The sequence below is a fragment of the Sorex araneus genome, chromosome 2, assembly GCF_027595985.1.
Source record: "Sorex araneus isolate mSorAra2 chromosome 2, mSorAra2.pri, whole genome shotgun sequence".
NCBI lineage: Eukaryota > Metazoa > Chordata > Mammalia > Eulipotyphla > Soricidae > Sorex > Sorex araneus.
The window spans coordinates 183,617,877-183,637,352 of record NC_073303.1 but is presented as its reverse complement, the minus strand read 5'-3'; the positions used below and the strand labels follow the sequence as shown (position 1 = coordinate 183,637,352).

Sequence of the window (19,476 nt, the reverse complement as noted above, 5' to 3'; positions counted from 1 at the left end):
AAGAGGTATGGCTGCGCCATATGGAAGCTCAATTTCTAGCTTTTTGAGGAATATCTATATTGTTCTTATCACAACCTTTTTTTCTACTGCAGCTTCTCTGGAGATAATTTTTCATCCTCTGGACTTGCATTAAAATTTATTAGAATATTATTGGGCCTCAATTCCTGTGTCCACAAAGTTTGGCCAATCTCAATTCTTTTGCCTACTTAAGACCTCGTGTCAGAGAAAGGTGCTTGATTCACATCTTGGGTTTATTACTAAATAACACATTGCTGCACTATGCCTAATCTATAGGCTATGTCAATAGTAAATTGTCAAACTGGAACACATCCACAATATTTTATGTGTAAACCTTATTTTGTTTAATGTTAAAAAAATTAAGCAATGCTTAGTCACACCAATTGGAATAAAGGCAAATCAAATAGCCCAATGTCAGATAGTCTTGTTACAACGTGAGATGATAGCGTACGCAATACATAAAAACATGAAGTCTGGGAAGGTTATTTGTTCCTCTCTGAACTAGTATACATTAAGTTGATGACTTCTGCTTGGTTTTCATTACAGTCTTCATTCATCAAAACTTTCCTGTTTCATTAAGGCACCAGCTGTCTCCTTGCTGCTGCTTCCGCATATGGAAGTATTAGCAAACCTTCTAAGTCTTCTGTGCAAATGTTTGATCCTAACTGCTATAGCTGTTGGGACAAAAACTGCTATGCATCTTTAATTTGAATGGATTGAAAATTGCTTTATTTTTAAGCTAGAACTATAAGTGCTACTTTCTTTCTTTTTTTTTTTTTTTAACTAGTCGAAAGATTTATTTTCTATTAAAAAATCATTTATCTTCAGGTGACTTCTATGGATCATTTAAGATCTAAAATACCATGGAATCCAGTTATGTTGATTGTTTCAGAAATCATCAGTACAAACCAACCAATCCAATCCAATACATTGGTATTATCAGATAAAGGGGGTGACCTCAAAATTTTCTATCACCATAACCTAAACACCTGAGGGGTTGGAGAGGAAAGAAACTTATCTCATATTATAGAAAGGTTGTGTTTAAATAACAAACTTACAATGCAATTTGAATTCACTTTCATGGGCACACTTTCTATGCAAGGCTTTATCTTGTTTTATTTCCTTAGATTAAAAAAAATAACCTCTTTCTTGAATGGTTTAAATTGAGCATATGGACTATATAAGTGCTACTTTCAATATATTTCTCCTCTCATCAATCTTGGACTGGATCGATAGCACAGTGGGTAGGGTGTTTGCCTTGCACGTGGCCAACCCAGGTTTGATTCCTTCAGCCCTCTTAGAGAGCTCAGCAAGCTACTGAGAGTATCCCGCCCACACAGCAGAGCCTGGCAAGCTACCCATGGTGTATTTGATAGGCGCAAAAACAGTAACAACAATTCTCACAATGGAAATGTTCTTGGTGCCTGCTCCATCAAATGGATGAACAACGGGAGAACAGTGCTACAGTACTCATCAACCTTATTAAATAGTGCCTTAGTATCTCCATTTGACAGATGAGAAGATCAACGCGCATTTAGTTTTGATAAATTGCCTTAAATTACACAGTTATCCAGAAATGAGTGGAGGATTGTTGTAGAGGTGGTCTAATCTCAAAGTTTGTGGTAGAAATAATTTTACTAGAGTACGTTTAAAATGGCCTTACCTTGAGAAATGTATGATAATTCTGAGTGGAACTTCCCACCCCCACTTAAGTTTTCTACTACATTTGTTTGAATGTGCAGCAAATTTTCTAGATAAATTAGGACAAATGAAATGATGAGACTATTGAAACTTATTTTTGTGTTTTCCAACTGTAGGCTCTTTTGGAGAGAGGAGTGTTTAGTCATAAAATACATATCTATTTTATAGGAGGTATAGTACAGTGGGGAAGATTCTTGTAGACTGCTGAACTATGTTCAGTACCTGATACCACGTATGATTGATTCCCTGAGCACTGGCAGAAGTGATCCCTAAGCACAGAGTCAAGAGTAAACCCTAAATACTGCTGACTAAGGTCCCCAAAGCAAATGTATGCATCTGATAAAATCATGTATCTGCATTGACTAGAAAAGCATCATGAATGTGACAAATCATATAACAATATCTACTTCAGGATATGCTCCATAAAATTAAGTTAGTTTACTGAGCATTGTTGAAATGCATTTATAAGCATAAATCAACCTTAACCATAGATTTGAATTGAATGCTTATTTGCATAATTTTAATTTTTAAATTCAGTGCATTCTAAAACCAGTTAAATTTTATAAGTTTCCATTTTACTTAGCACATTTTAAAATGAAATATCTTCTTTGTGAATAATCTTATAAAGCTTAGTTTGTTATTACTACCATTAAAATACCTTTTATAATACTGCTATAGATCTATTATAGAACTAAGGTAGTGAGGACATAAAGAAATATTCACATAAACAACCAAGTTATTAAAGAGAATATATCTCTTACTTATCATAAAGGTTAGGTTTAATAAAAATTTCACTAGATGAGGGTTTATTATAAGCTATGCCTCGGTCCCTTTCTCATGCCTTATACAGTTGTAACTATATTTTAAGAACCACTAAATATAAAGGTAGTAGACTAGAAGTAGCTTTATAGATAGGGATCGGTATGGGTTGGTAGGTGAGGCATGACATTTCATTTCCTATAAAATTCCCCTTGACAGCTCTGAGCTCAGGGGCCGAGATTGCCAAGGCTCAAAGTGAGAATTTCTTCATATCCACTCATATTCTACCCCCTTAATAATAGTTAAATCCCCAAACTGTGTATTTTATTTGCAAACCTTTAATATTTAAATAGCTCTGTCCATACTTGTTTATTAAAGAATACAAAACTATTTTTTAATTGATAGCTTTTATGTTTCAATGGAAAAGGTCTGATTCTAGGTATGGTAAGATTCATTAATTAAAATAATTCTATGTAACTATGAAGAATTCAAGAACTATGTCTTAGACAGATAAAGGAAAATATTACATCATTAAATCTTATAAATATTCTAAGGAATCATATGCCCTTAGAATATTCAAGCAGGTGTCTGTTTTAACATATAATATTCATTTATGAATTCAGCATTGATATCATCATTGCTTTACTTCAACAGCTCTGGAGAATTTAACAACAGTGAAACCGACAACTTCAGGTCAGTATTTATGGCTTTTTGAAAAATGCTTCTTGATAATTATCAAATTCTATGATGTTCACTGAGCATTTGTTCTTATAACTATATGAGACATTCACTTCATTATTAAAATACAAAATGCTTGCACCTGGTTAGGAATATTGTTCATAATAAAGTTCATAATGCCTAATTTCACATGTCAGTATGAGCATTTCAAATTTTGATGTTTTTTTTAAAGGTTAAAGAATATATGAATACTTTATACATGTAGTGAGTGTATATGTGTTTGTGACATCTTGAAATATGCTCTGATTGAAATCTTGGAGACAAAACTATGACATATATAAGTTTACTTACTTGGGATGAGGGAAAGAAATTTATAAAACAATCAAATGATGACTGCAAGAAGAATTACATTTCAGAGCATTGGAATTTAAGTCAGAAGACTTTTTCTGATTTTCATTTTTTTAAATTAAAGTATGATAATTTACCAGGACAGTATTTTTTGATATATAAAATTACTGAAAACATCTGCCACCAAATTGGCAATATGTCCCTCTATCATGCTTCTGGGGGGATTTACACAACCATCTTGTATCTGCTAATTATCAAAAACACAAGTCATGTTCTTTAAAACTTCAAAAATACAAGTTAGAAATTATAAAAAAATTTTTCTGAGTATTTCCGAGGTTATCTAAAGCATAAATTATATAGATGATATCAAAGTGCACATTTTTGTAAAACTATATATATATGACATTGGTAATATCTACAATATTGAAAATTGCTGTAGTATTAGAAGATTATTATTTAAAAATTTACTTAGGTCAGGGGCTGGAGTGATAGCATAGTGGGTAGGTTATTTGCCTTGCACGAGGCCAACCCAGGTTCAATTACCAGCATTCCATATGGTCCTCTGAGCACTGTCAGGGGTAATTCCTGAGTGCAGAGCAAGGAGTGAACCCTGTGCATTGCCGGGTGTGACCCAAAAAGAAAAAAGAAAAAAATTTACTTAGGTCAGAACTTAGTAAATAATAAAATTAATTTATTTTACTTTTAGAGTTATCCAGAGGAGTCCAGTTATTTTCATTTGTAAATAAATAAATTGTAAGCAGTATTCCTAGATCCATACACAATTCAGTGGCAAAGTCAGAAAAAGAAAACATTTCTTTTGAACTCTAAAGTCCATGTTATACCATACTTATGATTTAAGGTCATACCATGTTTAGCATTAGCCTAAACTGATATATCTCCACAGCCATTATTATGCTAATAAACCACTGTGTTTAGTGATTGGTAAGTGAATAATATTCTTAGAAAAATGTAATTAAAATTTCTCAAAACCTTTGCTCTACAACTTTACTTTTTTTGGGGGGAGGGGGACTCATACCCAGTGATGCTCAGGGGTTCCTCCTGGCTCTGCACTCAGGAGTTACTCCTGGTGGTGCTCAGGGACTATATGAGATTACGGAGATCGAACCTGGGCCAGCTGCATGCAAAGCAAATGCCCTCCCCATTGTAAAATCACTCCAGCCCTTCTCTGTACCTTTAAATTCAGTAAACAAATATATTCTTACATTCAGATACGAGTGACATAATCTTAACAATAGGTACTGATAATACTTATGGGGAAATTCAGGTATTAAAAAGAAAGGATATATAATAAATTTCTAATAAACAGTGTTAAGTGTAACAACTTACTGCCATTCTTTTACAGCCAAACCAACAACCAGCTCTACTCTGACAACTCCAGGTCAGTTTTATAATATTTATATAACCATGTTTAAAAACCATGCTCAGGGGTTCCTCCTGGCTCTGCACTCAGGAGTTACTCCTGGTGGTGCTCAGGGACTATATGGGATGACGGGGATCGAACCCGGGCCAGCTGCATGCAAAGCAAATGCCCTCCCCATTGTAAAATCACTCCAGCCCTTCTCTGTACCTTTAAATTCAGTAAACAAATATATTCTTACATTCAGATACGAGTGACATAATCTTAACAATAGGTACTGATAATACTTATGGGAAAATTCAGGTATTAATAAGAAAGGATATATAATAAATTCCTAATAAACAGTGTTAAGTGTAACAACTTACTGCCATTCTTTTACAGCCAAACCAACAACCAGCTCTACTCTGACAACTCCAGGTCAGTTTTATAATATTTATATAACGATGTTTAAAAATACATGTATTATTTTAAATTATTTGTCTAAAAATGTTCTTGGGCTTGGGAAATATTTCAAAGGGTTCATGGCTCTGAATGTCCCATGTTTGATACCCATCCCTACATGGTCTCCCAAATAAGTGGATAACAAAACCTGAACCCAGAGTCAGAAGTAGTCATGGAATAATATTGGAACTACAAAAAAACTCCAGTAACATAGCAGTTAATAATAGTCCTTGCTCTAGTCCTTTGTTAATGTCCTTTCTCTAGTCCTTTGTCTATTAGGAATGGAACACAATTTTCTCTTGCTATGAAGGTCATCAGTGGAATTAAAACACAGTTTCTGTCATGCATGAGCATCTTTTTCATTTGATTATTCCCTTTGCAAGGAACTTAGGCATGCTTACTCCCCTTAGTATAATACTGATGCTAAACAATACCTTGGCATCATTCCATTTACCATATAGTCCACACCAGCTCATATTTAGGGTTTACTTCCTATCTGTGCTTAGGCATCACTCCTGGTGGTACTCAGGGAACCATATGCAGTGCCTGGGATACAACTAGGGTTGGCGGCATGCAGATAAACACCTTCATTCCCTGTCCTAGCCCTCTGGCCATGGAATACCTAGTATTTGTAACTCTTCATATGTACTTTAATATGTCAATTTCTTTATAGTTCCAATACTTTTCATTATACTTTTGTCTACCTGTAAGTCTCTCTGCCTCAGTGCCTTTTATGATCCTACCAATCTGCACACTGGTCTCAGGATTGACCTTAATATTGCTAAGTAAACTAAATCAAGGCAATATTGTATACATATTCAGATTTTGAAATAATACTAATTTTAACATTATTAGAATTTAAATGAAATGTTATCTACATAGTAAAAAAGAACATTCATGGAACTGTAAATGCCCTTCTGGGTAAGACAATAATTCTTGGATAAAATGGCTGGTGCAATGTTTGAAATGCAAAATAATACATGAATCATTAATCCAAATGCTTTATAAAACAAGCCATCATACCACTGAAGCCTATAGAAATATTGTATGGTAGAATAAACCTGCCTGGAGTTGTATTTGGTTTTACTCATATAACAAAACAACACATTGAAAAATAAAACTGCTTTTGAGCCTGCGTGCTCCTCTCAAATGTGAAAAACTACTTATGGCTTTCAAAATCAACTTCAACCAACTTTCATTCCATGTTTTAAAAGTTAATAAAGCTATTTATAGAAATTTTGACATATCTTGATAAATGGTTTTCTCTAACATTGAAAGTCAACAATAGATATCTTAATTAGTGCCTTGTTTTCTATTGATCTATTAAGTTACCTACCGGCCTACACTTATTAAGGACTTGTTACATGCATAAAATGTCCTAAGAGAAGTATGTGGAATGATTTAGGGAAATCAGTGTTAAAGAAAGAAGTCCTTGGGCATAAAATACGGCCTCCCAAATACATAAATGCACCCACACAAGTATGCACACACAGACACACAGGCACACACACACACACACACACACACACACACATAAATCAAAGTATCCCCTCCAAAAATCAAACCTGTTTAAAAAATTTGAAGTGACTAAACTGTATGCCCAGTTTTCTGTGACAGGAGATGGTGATAAAGAGACTGAAAATGGGTGATTATCATTCATACTTTTCTCTCAGAAATTAGAGCAGAAATTCCTTTCCTACTTGAGAACTATACGGATGACATGAGTATACAGTTAGCTGTTAGCGTTAATTTTACTTTATATGAGAATCTGGTATAAAAATGAAGATCAAAGTGTAATATATTACTCTTTATCATTAAATAGACCAGTGGTTGAATGCCTTTGCTCAATCGCCATGAACAATTTGGTAAACCACAGTATTTGTATAAAGTTGTAAGGGGAAATTTTACATATGTAGGTCTTACCTATTCCATGTAAATTCCAAAATATATCAACACAGAATTGTTTTAAAAGTATTATTAATGACATACAGGACATGACTATTACAATAAGAAGATGCAAGTATAAAATAAAATTTAAGGAAATATAAAAAAAAGAAAAGAAAGACCGGGGTGATAATCCCAATTGCTTTGTGGTATTTAGAAAATTACCTAGCCTTTTTGAGGCTTGTTTTTATTATCTGGAGGAAAAAATCAAATATAAAAAGAGTTATTTTGAGAATTATAGGTTATGGATTACAAATATACTGTATGATCTCAATTATTAGAACAAATGAAGGATACAGAGTTAAATCTTTTTTCATTTATCTCTTCTGACTTAGATATCAAAAGGCAATTGTTCTCTTTTAAAAGACCTGAAAAACTGAACTATGGCTAAAGCAAGAAAATTAAACCCAGTAATACTCATTTAAGTCTATTTAACAAAAAAATCCACTTTTGAAGCTTACCTATTATTTCAAATTGTATTAAATTACTTTAATCAATCCTTAAAAAATTATTATAAGGAAAGGTGGCAAAATATTATATTCCTTCTTTATTGGCTCCAAACACTACATGAATCCCCAGTCATCTTTCCCATTTATTTCTCTTATATGGCAAGATACTATAGATTTATGAAGGGGAACGAGGCAATTAAACTTGAAAACCACTGTTTCCAAGCAGTAATTTATTACGAGTATGCCTTTCAGGGATGTTAAGTTTATTCTCATTTTTATATGCCTGGAAGACAAAGTTTGAGAAAAATCAACAAATGCATGCATCATATACCTGGCATGAATTCTATTATAAATTCTGCCAAAGAGAATTTTTGTATGAGCGTGAGTTCAAAGCCCATGAAGATTTAATTCTACTGCTTAACAGACTTTGTTGCCAATTACCGTAAAATTTTACTAACCCATTTGGAGCACAGGAGGAGAGAAATGGGAACTAAGGTTATAATACATGGATTTATTTCTCGGCTGCTGCTGAGAGCCTATAGGGTCTGGTTTTGGGCAATTGTTCATACACATAAAGATTATCTAGAATATACCTTATTCTAGCCCTTTGTTGTTTACTGTGCAAGCAATGATTATAGAAAATCCAGTTTTGCGACCATGTATTTACTCAATCTTGGATAAGATCCATTTCATTACGTAGAGCAGTTTGGAACTATTGAAGAAAAGGAATTAGCTAATTTAGTTAAGAACTTGAAATTGGAAGAAAAGCTAAGAATTATGTGTAACCAAATGAATTGTCAGTGATTTGGGATGTAAGAACAAGTGAGAACAATGTAGGGTGAAAAAAAGAGATTGCCACAAGCTAAAATTCCCAGTGAAATGTCACATGGGCCTATAGTGTGCAAGTAGGAAATAGAGAAGATATTCGTTCTCTTGCCCCACCTCTTCATTTTGCCATCTTGCATTCCTTAAATCTAGCGCAGAAACTCTTACCCAACATCCTACTTAGGAAGATATAAAAAGAGAAGGGTTTTCACCTAATCCAGGCTTCCTACTAAAGAAGACTCAGAAATCAGCTTCTCTGTCCTCTTTATTCCTCAAAGTATCTACTGAATTTGTTCATCTAATTTCTGAACTTCTGCTTTCCATCTTGATCGTCTGAGGACAAGAATCTGAGAGTGCTCTAACACCAGGACTAAGAAATACTGACGTTAGTTGAAACTAAATGTCATTTTTTGCGGGAGGGCGGGGAGTCACGCCCGTGGATGCTCAGGGGTTACTCCTGGCTTTGCACTCGGGAATTACTCCTGGTAATGCTCGGCAGACCATATGGGATGCTAGGAATCGAACACGGGTTGGCCAGGTACAAAGCAAACGCTCTACCCGCTGTGCTATCACTCTAGCCTCCAAAAGTTGTCATTTTAAGTATTTTCTTTCTTTGAATTAATATGGGAGCAAGTGTGCATACATGCGCACACACACATACACACACACACACACACACACACACATGAACTCTTCTAATTTAAGACATTTTAGTACACATTAAATCAGATCTATTGAAGTACCTCTTCATTGTATTTCATTCAGATTGATCAGACATAATTTTGCTAAAAAAATTTAATTCTTTCTAGCTAAGTGAATAAGTATTGATATAAGTTGACATCTATTTTTGCAATACAGTATAGTGAAATGAAGTTGGTTTCTGAAGGCAAAAACTGTTAGATTCAGATTCTATATCCACTATAAACTAAGCTGGAAGGATTTGGGACTTAATTTGTCTCACATAGTTTAGCAACCAAGCTCTATTACTCTTGCTTAAATAATAAGGAAAATAAAAATTGTAATTTAATTTTTTGAATATTATTTTCAAACAGTATCTTGTAGCATTTTTTTTTGGAATTGCTTTAGAAAGAAATATTAATGGGTTTCAGTCCTTTCTTTCCCCACAAAAAATTACTGGAAATTGCACAAAGATATAATTAAGTTCCTAATCCCCAAATCACTGGAAATTGTGACTTTGAATCACTCTTAAGTGATCATATCTGAATTACATTGATTGTTTTATGATACAAACAATCTCAATTAATTGCTAAACCCTTCAATTTTCAGAATTTCAAATAATACTAATTTACTGCTAGATTTTCATAATACAAATAAATTTACTATACTAGAGATAAAGTAATATTTTGACATAAAATTACATATGTATCATTTTCCACCTCAAAGTAACAGTAACTAAAATGTAGGCCATTTGACCAGCTTCTGATGTATATAATTATTGTTCTTTTCATTTATATAAGATAAAAAGAACATTTATTTTCAGAGAAATGTAAAGAAATTATATACATTTCTTTAAATAGAATTTCTAAGTTTCTTTTCTTAAAATTCCCTATTGAGTGGCAGATTTGTATACAGGTTGTTAAGTTACAAGTTAAAGAACTGTTATTTTTTAGAATGAAAAATATCTTTAAATGGAAATAAATAAACCTGGCACCTAACTAATTTCTGTATCAGGATAAGAAATAATTACACTGAAAATTGCAATCATGAGTAATATGACACATGTAAGTAAAGAGATGAGATGAAATCTAGCAAATACAATTTAATTAATCCTAAATTACTCCTCTTTCATTTAATAATTATTTTTGCACTTCATATTTTATATTGATTTCACTACGAATATTTATATGGGTTGAGGATTTGAGTGTTTAAAGAGTTTAGATAGAGAATACAACTTAATAGTACTTATCTGAAGGCAAAATATTTGAGTATGTCAAATCTTAACACTAATTTCTCTAATGACTATCCTGTTTAAATAATCAATTACTACTTTGAAAACATAAGTATCATGCTCAATATTCTCTCTGTACCTCCTTTTGGTCAAGAAGTCATCTGGTCACTAAAGCTTATTGACTCATTTATAAAATAACAACAGAATCCATGTTCCAACTCCTTTGCTATTGTGTGAGGTTAGTTCTCTTCAACTTTTACCTTGATTATTTAAATAGAGTTTTTAATTACTCTTGTCCTACATGATTCTCCACATGATCCCAAAATTACTGACACCTGATCATGTCACATATCACATATGTGCAAAAAATATATAATGTTATCATCTATGGGAAATATTTCTAAAATTTACAAAGATAAACTATGATCACCAAGTATCAAACTTCCTGTTTGTTGTTTTCATATGCATCCTATAATCTAGATAAGTTAAATTCATTTATTTTCTATATACTCATGATTGATGTGTTCTTGTGACATCCCATCTCTCTCTCTGTGCCTTATATGTTTCCAGGCATCCTTCAAAACCTAGTTGTATGTTGTATGTAGATGCTTGTTGTATGTAGATTTCTGCACTAGGGGAAGAGGGAAGAAAGGAGTTGGGACAGTCCTGGCAGTGCTCAGGATTTACTTTCAGCCCTGTGTTCAGGGTTCATTCCTGGCACTGCTCGGGGACCATATGCGGTGCCAGGGATCTAACTTATGTCAGCTCCACACAAAACAAGGACCTTATCCCTGTCCCTTGCCTTTGGCCCCAGTTAAGTTGGTTTTAATTACTGATTCAGAAGGAAATTAATCGTCAAATAAATGCTGTTCCACAAAGCTCTCATTCCAAAACAATTACTTCAGCAGTAGAGACACCAGTGTTTCCATGAACTTTAGCTGCTTGGCATGCACTCCTGGGAGATTTAGCTAAAATTCATGGAAACACCAGTCCCTGCAATGGAGAACTCCAGGGTGCCCTTGGGAGGTGGGCAGCCCGAATACCCACTCAGAGTCAAAACTCCAGAAACCGCACCCACACCCTACCACTGCAGTCACACCAAGGGCTCAACTCCACCACTTCATAAATATTCTCTGAAGAGACACAAAACTATGAATAATCTCAGGTATCTGGTGCAGAGAATTCTGCTGGTTTTCAGAGTTAGAGCAGATAGTTTCCCCTAGTCCCCCATACTTCCAGAAGCACCAGCAACTATGTCCACTGCCCTAAGACCCTGGCAAGCGAAGTCATTGGCCCAGAATATAGATGCTGAAGTCTCTGGACTATGCTAAACCTCCTAGTTTCTCAAAACCGAAATTTCAGTATGGGCACACCAAATTAGATGGGAAAATAAAATAGAAGCCAACTAAACTCAACAAACAAAAGCAGCAACACAAAAGGCTCAACTAGCAATGGACAACTTAATAAATAACCAGACAAAGACCTTAATCCCAGTTTCAGATATAATATTTTTCACATAAATTGAGTTTTTATATTTACTGATTTTAATATTTGAGATTTTTAATCTAGTCAATTTTAATTCTAGAATTTTATAATCAATTGCATTTTCCCCACATTAAAATAAATAAAAAATAATAACTTGATACAGTTTCCGGTGTAGATCATGCTCTATGGAATAAAGACTCTGCCTTTCTCATCCTATTATCATCAACTCTTAATAATCCATGACACAGATATGTAGTTAATAAGTAACTTAAAACTAATAAGTAATCATTGACAAAATCTAAGAAGGCGAAATGGTAGTAATTGCTAATATGGTTTCAAAATTTAATCAATGGAGTTCTGTGGGCAACAGAGATGTGAAATAATTTGGTAGCCAAATGGAAAAGATTTATACAACATCTCACCTACACCCTAAGTCTAGTCTTTCAAAGACCAGATACTTAAAGTTAAACTAACCATTGTTAAATAAACATATAATTTCCCCCAATTAATTTCATGTAGCATAAGGAAAATTTCAAAAACAATTATACAGTTAAAACCCAGAAGATGGCACTGTAGTGCAGGTTTTAAGATTAAAAACAATAACAAAAATGCTATGAATCTCAATGATATATTTTCTAAATTTAAGCCATCAGGGTAATTGTAATCATAGACAATTATTCAAATTATCAAATTACTGTGAAAAATAAAACATTTATGTTTTTGTCCACTGAGCATAGAAATGTTTTCTTTTAGAACTATGTGAAAACTTTCCAAGTAAATTTATAAAAGTAAAATGTGGGCTCTTCCCTTTCTCTACTAACATATATGGAAGAGGAGTAGGTAAAGAACTGAAAAAGCTGAGTAGTAAAATAGTCCTGATGTGACTTTTTCTACTATAAACCTTTGACCTCAAAAGGAAAATTCATATGGAATTAACCATTGGTTTCCTCCAGTGCACAAATACTTATAATTATTTTATCTTACTATAAAATTAACTTAGTGACAAATTTGATTCTGCAGGATGCAAATTGTGACTTTGGTCCTATGTTTTCAAATAGTATGTTCATAAGTGAATAGTCTGCTAGATATAGTAAATAATGCAATAAACATTATACAAATTGCACCACATACATATAAAAAAACAAATTTGGTATAAATATTAATGAATGTTCAAATTATAAGATTTATTTACTGGGTAAAAATAAAATATTGACAACACTTACTGAGCAATATATTTTTCTCAAATTTAAACTTCACTTTTTTATCAGTCATTGATTCATTAAGTTAAATATATTGTTTTAATTTTTGTGTTTTGTCACAACTGGCAGTGATCAAGGGTTACTCCTGGTGGTACTCAGAAAACTTTGTGATGCCAGGTATTAAACTCCAGTTTACTGGATAATTTGAATGCACTCAAACCTTTTGCAATATTTCCCAATCCTGAAATAAAAACTTTAGTTTTAAATACTTCCTCATATGGAAGGATCTAAATGACAACAATTTTTATTATAAATATCCAAATTTCCCATATTTCAGCAGTTGGAAATTAAAACTATTGTGCAGGAAACTTACAGATTTTATTTTTCAAAAGGAAATAACTCGGTGGAGTGCCAGCCTGGATCAAGACCTTGTGCTGATGCTCAGAAGTGCATAGCAGTTGACCTGTTTTGTGATGGAGAGTTAAACTGCCCAGATGGTTCTGATGAAGACAGTAAAATTTGTGGTAAGTGATATCTACCTTCCTCTCACCTTTACATTAATTCTTAGGCATCCCACATACACCCTTCAATACCAGAAGCTACTCGAGACTAACTTATTCTAATAAACATAACTGTGATTCAATTATTATGTCATTATTGTCCTAAACTTTACCACTTAATATTAATCATTAGTTAGAAATTTAATTTGATCACAATGTAAAGAAAGTCTATCACAGATGGAGTATGATATGTCATTACTTTTGATCCCTTTATTATATTACTATAAACTAGCATGAATTTAATTGCTTTTCAAATGTTTTCATTATCCAATAGTGACATTTCTCCACTGTAATGGCCTTCTAATACAGTAACTCTAATCCAACTCTCATAAATAAAATATTTGTTCTTTATTTGTAAATTTTGACATGTTGTTTGAGTGGTGATAGAACAATAGTTATTATATTTGTACTATTACAATTAGCTCTCAGCACTAAAGGCGTGATTTTAAATAACTTTTTAACAGATTTACAATTCATTTTCTTTCATCATTGTATAGCTAGGTAATGTACAAAAGCTTATCACGTATGTGAAAATACAAATTGTTTAGCAAATTTAAGAATTATGCAAATAATTCTCACATATAACCTGTTCTTAAAAACCATAAGGCATGAATTAAACAATTCAGTATACTTTATAATAGGTTTTAAATTGGAGATTTCAATTAGACCTTGATGTGTATAATATCCAAAGTTAAATCACTTGATTGAGTTTCCTATTCTGTTTTCATTGCACTTTGCTGTGCTTGCTTGTTATTAACTAAAGATGTGTGTTATGATAAAACAAAACTTTTAAAAATTACCTCTCTACTCTGGAATATACTTTCAAAGACTGGAAGTTGGTTTCTTTCCAAGTACCAATTCAAATAAAGATAATTTGGCTAAAGATACTTTTACTATGCAATCCAATTCAAATAATATTGGATAAAAATTCAGACATTCAAAGTTTAACTACATACTTTTAACTTTTCTTAGATATTATTGGAAGAACGTGCAGAATGCAGAATATTTTAATCTATTTAATATAAATAGATTATATTACTCAAAGAAGAAAAGAAGTGTAGTGACTTTCATGTTTGCTAAGAATTCTAGGCAGCTCCAAAAAACTTTTCAGGGAAGATAAGCATGCCAGGTCAAAAGATTAGATACAAGACTAATAAAATAGTCATAAAATGTACCCCCATCATTTGACTTTTATTGGCATGGAGTTTATAATTTCCCTGATAAATTAACGTCAGTGCTTACTGGAAAGTACCATAGAGATATCTCATGTGTAACAACTTTCCTTATAATAGATAAAAGGTCAGAAATGTTATTCTGAGTCTCTGTAAATGTGGCCTATGCCTTAGTCTTAGAGCTTAGAGGCTAAGTTTACTTTAAAGATATAAGTGTGTTGCGTCATCACTTCTCTACATCATGAGCAATTATCTTATTTTAAAATGAGGGGTTTTTTTTTCAGAGAGATAATAATACAGAGGCTAAGACACTAGTGTTGCTAAAGGATCTGATCTTTTGACCTGGGTGTGATCCCTGGCACTATATATTGTCAACTGAGTATAGTCAAGAGTGACTGCTGCACAAAAGTCCAGAAGTAATCCTTGAGTACCGCTGAGTGTGGTCTCCCCATCACCAAAATTATTGGGGATGGAAGAAATTTGGCTACACCAGTCTGTGCTCAGGGTTTATTCTTTTTGTTTGTTTTAATTTTAAAATTTAATTAATTAATTAATTAATTATTATTTTTTTGCTTTTTGGGTCACACCCGGCAGTGCTCAGGGGTTACTCCTGTCTTTGCACTCAGGAATTACACCTGGTGTTGCTTGGAGGACCATATGGGATGCTGGGAATTGAATCAGGGTCGGCAGCATGCAAGGCAAATGCCTTACCCACTGTGCTATCACTCCAGCCCTGCTCAGGGTTTATTCCCGTGCTCAGGATTTACTCCAAGCTATGCTGAGGAGACAATATATGATGCTGAGGTTTAAACTTGAGGTTGACTGCATACAATGGTACCATCAATGCAGCATTGTTCTAGCCCCATCAAGAGTTAAATGTTTTTGTTCCAGGGGAACAATATTATCACATCATGCCCACCACTAATGTGCCAATATCACTCCAGCACAGTTCATATGACCCTTCCATTTTCCACTTAGGTAACCTCAATCCTATTGTCAGGGTTAAACAGTTTGTTTTTGTTGGATGCTGACACAACTTTTGTTGCTCATACTAAAAAATTAGCTCTGTGAGGTTACTAGAGAGAGAGAGAGAGAGAGAGAGAGAGAGAGAAATGAAGTTGGCAGGCTTCAGTAAAATCTGAGTCAGTGCTGTGGTGGTAACAACAGTAGACTTTGAAGAAATGTAAAATCACTGTATCACTCTATCACTGTATCAAATAAATCGTTGCACAACGATTTACTTGAGCAGGCGCCAGTAATGTCTCCGATTCATCCCTGTCATGTTCAGCATCAGGAGAATGAGGTCCGTTATTGTAACTATTTTTGGCATATCGAATACATCACGGGTAGCTTGCCAGGTTCTGCCATGTGAGATTCTGCATTGATCTTTTCCGGGAGCTGTTTCATAGTCTTGGGATCTTGGCCGTTGATGAGATTGCATGGTGCCAGGGGCAGTTTGTGGGTATGATTGCCAAGCTACTGGAAAATGGGGAATGTGGGTGGAGGAGGCCCAGTCCCAATCCGAGCAGATCTCAGCCACGGGTCCTGCATGCCTGGGTTCCTCTGTAGGTTCTTTCATGCATGTAAAAGCATACCCTCAAATATAGTCTTGCAGCAAATACAATCTCAATAGAAATAAATGATATTTTAAAAGTAAATTTAAGCTAGCCATGTTAAACTATAATAAATTATTGCAGTTAATATTATTTTAAAATAAAATGTAAAGACTGAAATAGAAGTGGCTAAATCAGTTTCTCTTTACTTAATAAGATTCATGAGTTTACATTACTTTTTTAAATCATTAATCCTGGTGCCTTCTAAACCATCATGCACTTCACCTGAATATCAATCCAAACCCTAATAGCATAATTTCTACATGGAAGCCCTTATCCATCAATCTATACTCATAGAAAATTCATTGAAGAGAATTTTCTCTATATAAAATTAACCTTTGCTCCCATTCTCTTCCTCCAGCTGTGAGCTCTAATTCTAGCTGGCATTATTAATAGAGTCACATTAATGTTGACTTCCTCACACAGCTTCCTTTTATAGTAGTTAGTTATTTAGGTTTGCACAACTTATAGCTGACGATAGCTGAATCAAGATTTCTTTAAATTGTTTTCCTCTTCTGATTAGAATTGCATCAGCATGAAAGTTCACTTTATGTGCTGACCTATGAGGAGGAAATATGCCAAATCAGCCTTTCAGGCCAATGTTCAGATCCATTTGGAGGTTGGCAAGTGTCTCCATACATTGTTTGCATAGCACCATGCATGTTCACAAAAGACCTTGCCGGAGGACATAGATCAGATTTGATTGGTGCATCCCAGAGTCTTGCACCACAGAGCCTGGCAATCTCCCAGTGGGGTATTTGATATACCAAAAATAGTCATTCCTCTGACCCTGAAAGAGTCTCCAATTGTTGGGAAAGGTGAGTAAGGAGAGACTGCTAAAATATCAGGGCTGGGACAAATGGAGACTTTACTGGCGCCCGCTGGAGTAAGTGAGTGAAAAATGGGATAACAGTGATAACAGTGATACAGTGATCCTGGAGTCTTCAATGTCCCAATTAGCACAATTTTCAGTGTTGAGCCAGCAGAGGGAGCTTTCTCACAATCCTGAGAACCAGTTCTTAACCAAGTATGCAATTCCAAGTGACAGTTTGGAAGGTGTATCAGAATGACTGATACTGTCTGACTGACACGATTATCTCCCATTTCAGTCTCTTTTTTTTCTGATACTAAAATGTTATTATGAAGTGTAAAAAGTGTTAGTCCTGAATACCCTGTGATCTGACTCAATAATGACTGTATTATCTTAATTTTTTTAGAGCAGAAAACTTGCTCCCACTGTATTTTGTAAAATTAGGCATTTCAAGGGCTAAAGCCCAACAGTCTAAGAAAACAGTTTGTATGCATGTAAGAGTCCTGGGTATGTCCCCCGATACTGCAGGTCACCTAAGTGACATGAAAGGACACCTGAACATCACAGTATGAGAGCCAAAAGCTAAAATAATAATGAATAAATCAACAGAATTAGTGTTCTTCAGAAATATCCTTACATACAATGACAACATGTATGAGAAGGACCCTGGCACAATTCCATGTCTTAAAATGATATTTTGGTATTCTTAACTTTTCTATTGCACGTGGATCAATACTATTTGTATTTTATTTGAAATACTTTTCGATTATTCTTCTTAGACTTTAATTTCATATAGGAATTTTCAAAGGCTTGATCGAAAAGGTTCTCTTCTAGCTAAAACTCAGCAACTTACTAGATAAGCAAGATGATCATAGTCTTTAGGTCGTAGAATCAATAAGCTTAGTCATGGAAATCAATAATAATACATTTATCACCCCAGATCACAGCCCATGGATAAACGCAAGGTGCTACACTCTATGTAGACACTAAGGGTGTCATCACTCTCCGCTGATGACTTTCGTCCCAGCAGTTGTCCCTGGGTCCTGCTGCAGACCATGAGGGACTGTTACAGACCCATTTAGAAATTGCATCTGGAAATAAACAGTTATTTCCACAGTAGCTTATTGAGTAGCACCCTATTTGGGAAAGTGCAATTCAGTCATCTACCTAAGATGGTATTGAAAAGCGCTATGACAGACATACAGTATCTACCATCAACCATATTAACTCAGATTTTTTTTGGAAAAGTATCAATCCTCTTGTGTGATACAAGACTGTTGATATTTTCCCCAAAACATATGCAGTGAATAGATATGAAGTATTTCCAAAATAGTATCAGTACTGAAAATAATTTTTACAATTTTTGGAGGGTTGCCATGCAGAGAGTGCTTAGATCTTCCTCCTGACTATACTCACGGATCACTCCTGGCGGTGCTCAGGAAATCATATGTCAGCTGGGATAAAACCCAGGACATATAAGGCAAATGTCCTCCCTGCTTTAATATCTTTCTGGTGGATTGTTCTATAAATTCTTAAACATCTGTTTTGTTTCTTTTTTTTTCCTTTGCTTTTTGGGTCACACCTGGCAATGCACAGGGGTTACTCCTGGCTCTGCACTCAGGAATTACTTCTGACAGTGCTTAGGGGACCATATCGGATGCTGGGAATCGAACCCGGGTTGGCCGCATGCAAAGCAAATGCCCTACCCACTGTGCTATTACTCCAGCCCCTGTTCTGTTTCTTGACTCTTATTTTTCTTCCTCTTGTTTGCTGGTATACTATTGCAAGCATAATCAATGTTCTGTCACTGTCACTGTCACTGCCATCCCATTGCTCATTGATTAGCTCAAGTGGGCACCGGTAATCTCTCCATTGTGTGACTTGTTGTTACTGTTTTTGGCATATCAAATATGCTTGAGGAGAGCCTGGCAAGTTACCGAGAGTATTTAGCCTCTCCCCAATCAATATTCTAATTTAAGAAATTTGGAAGCAATTTTTAAAAATTTTCCTCTTCTCTTATTTGCAAGTCTTAGCCTTCATTTTTCTTGCAAGAGTGAGTGATTTCATCATGATAATTCCATTAGATATTGTGGCATTAAGCAGTATTGCAAAGAAGTTTCAGGGATGACTGGTTTTATTTTTTTTTTATATAATTTATTTATTTTTAATTAGAGAATCACCGTGAG

General features: G+C 34.3%; 1 protein-coding gene across 1 annotated transcript in view; it reads left to right on the top strand.

Moving 5' to 3' along the window:
- TMPRSS15 (transmembrane serine protease 15) overlaps positions 1-19,476 on the top strand; it is a 120,249-nt gene that overhangs the window by 12,882 nt on the left and 87,891 nt on the right. Inside the window, exons 5-6 of the mRNA XM_055128728.1 lie at positions 4,868-4,903; positions 13,527-13,658. Coding sequence (XP_054984703.1) covers positions 4,868-4,903; positions 13,527-13,658 — 168 coding nt within the window. The remainder of the gene's footprint in view (positions 1-4,867; positions 4,904-13,526; positions 13,659-19,476) is intronic.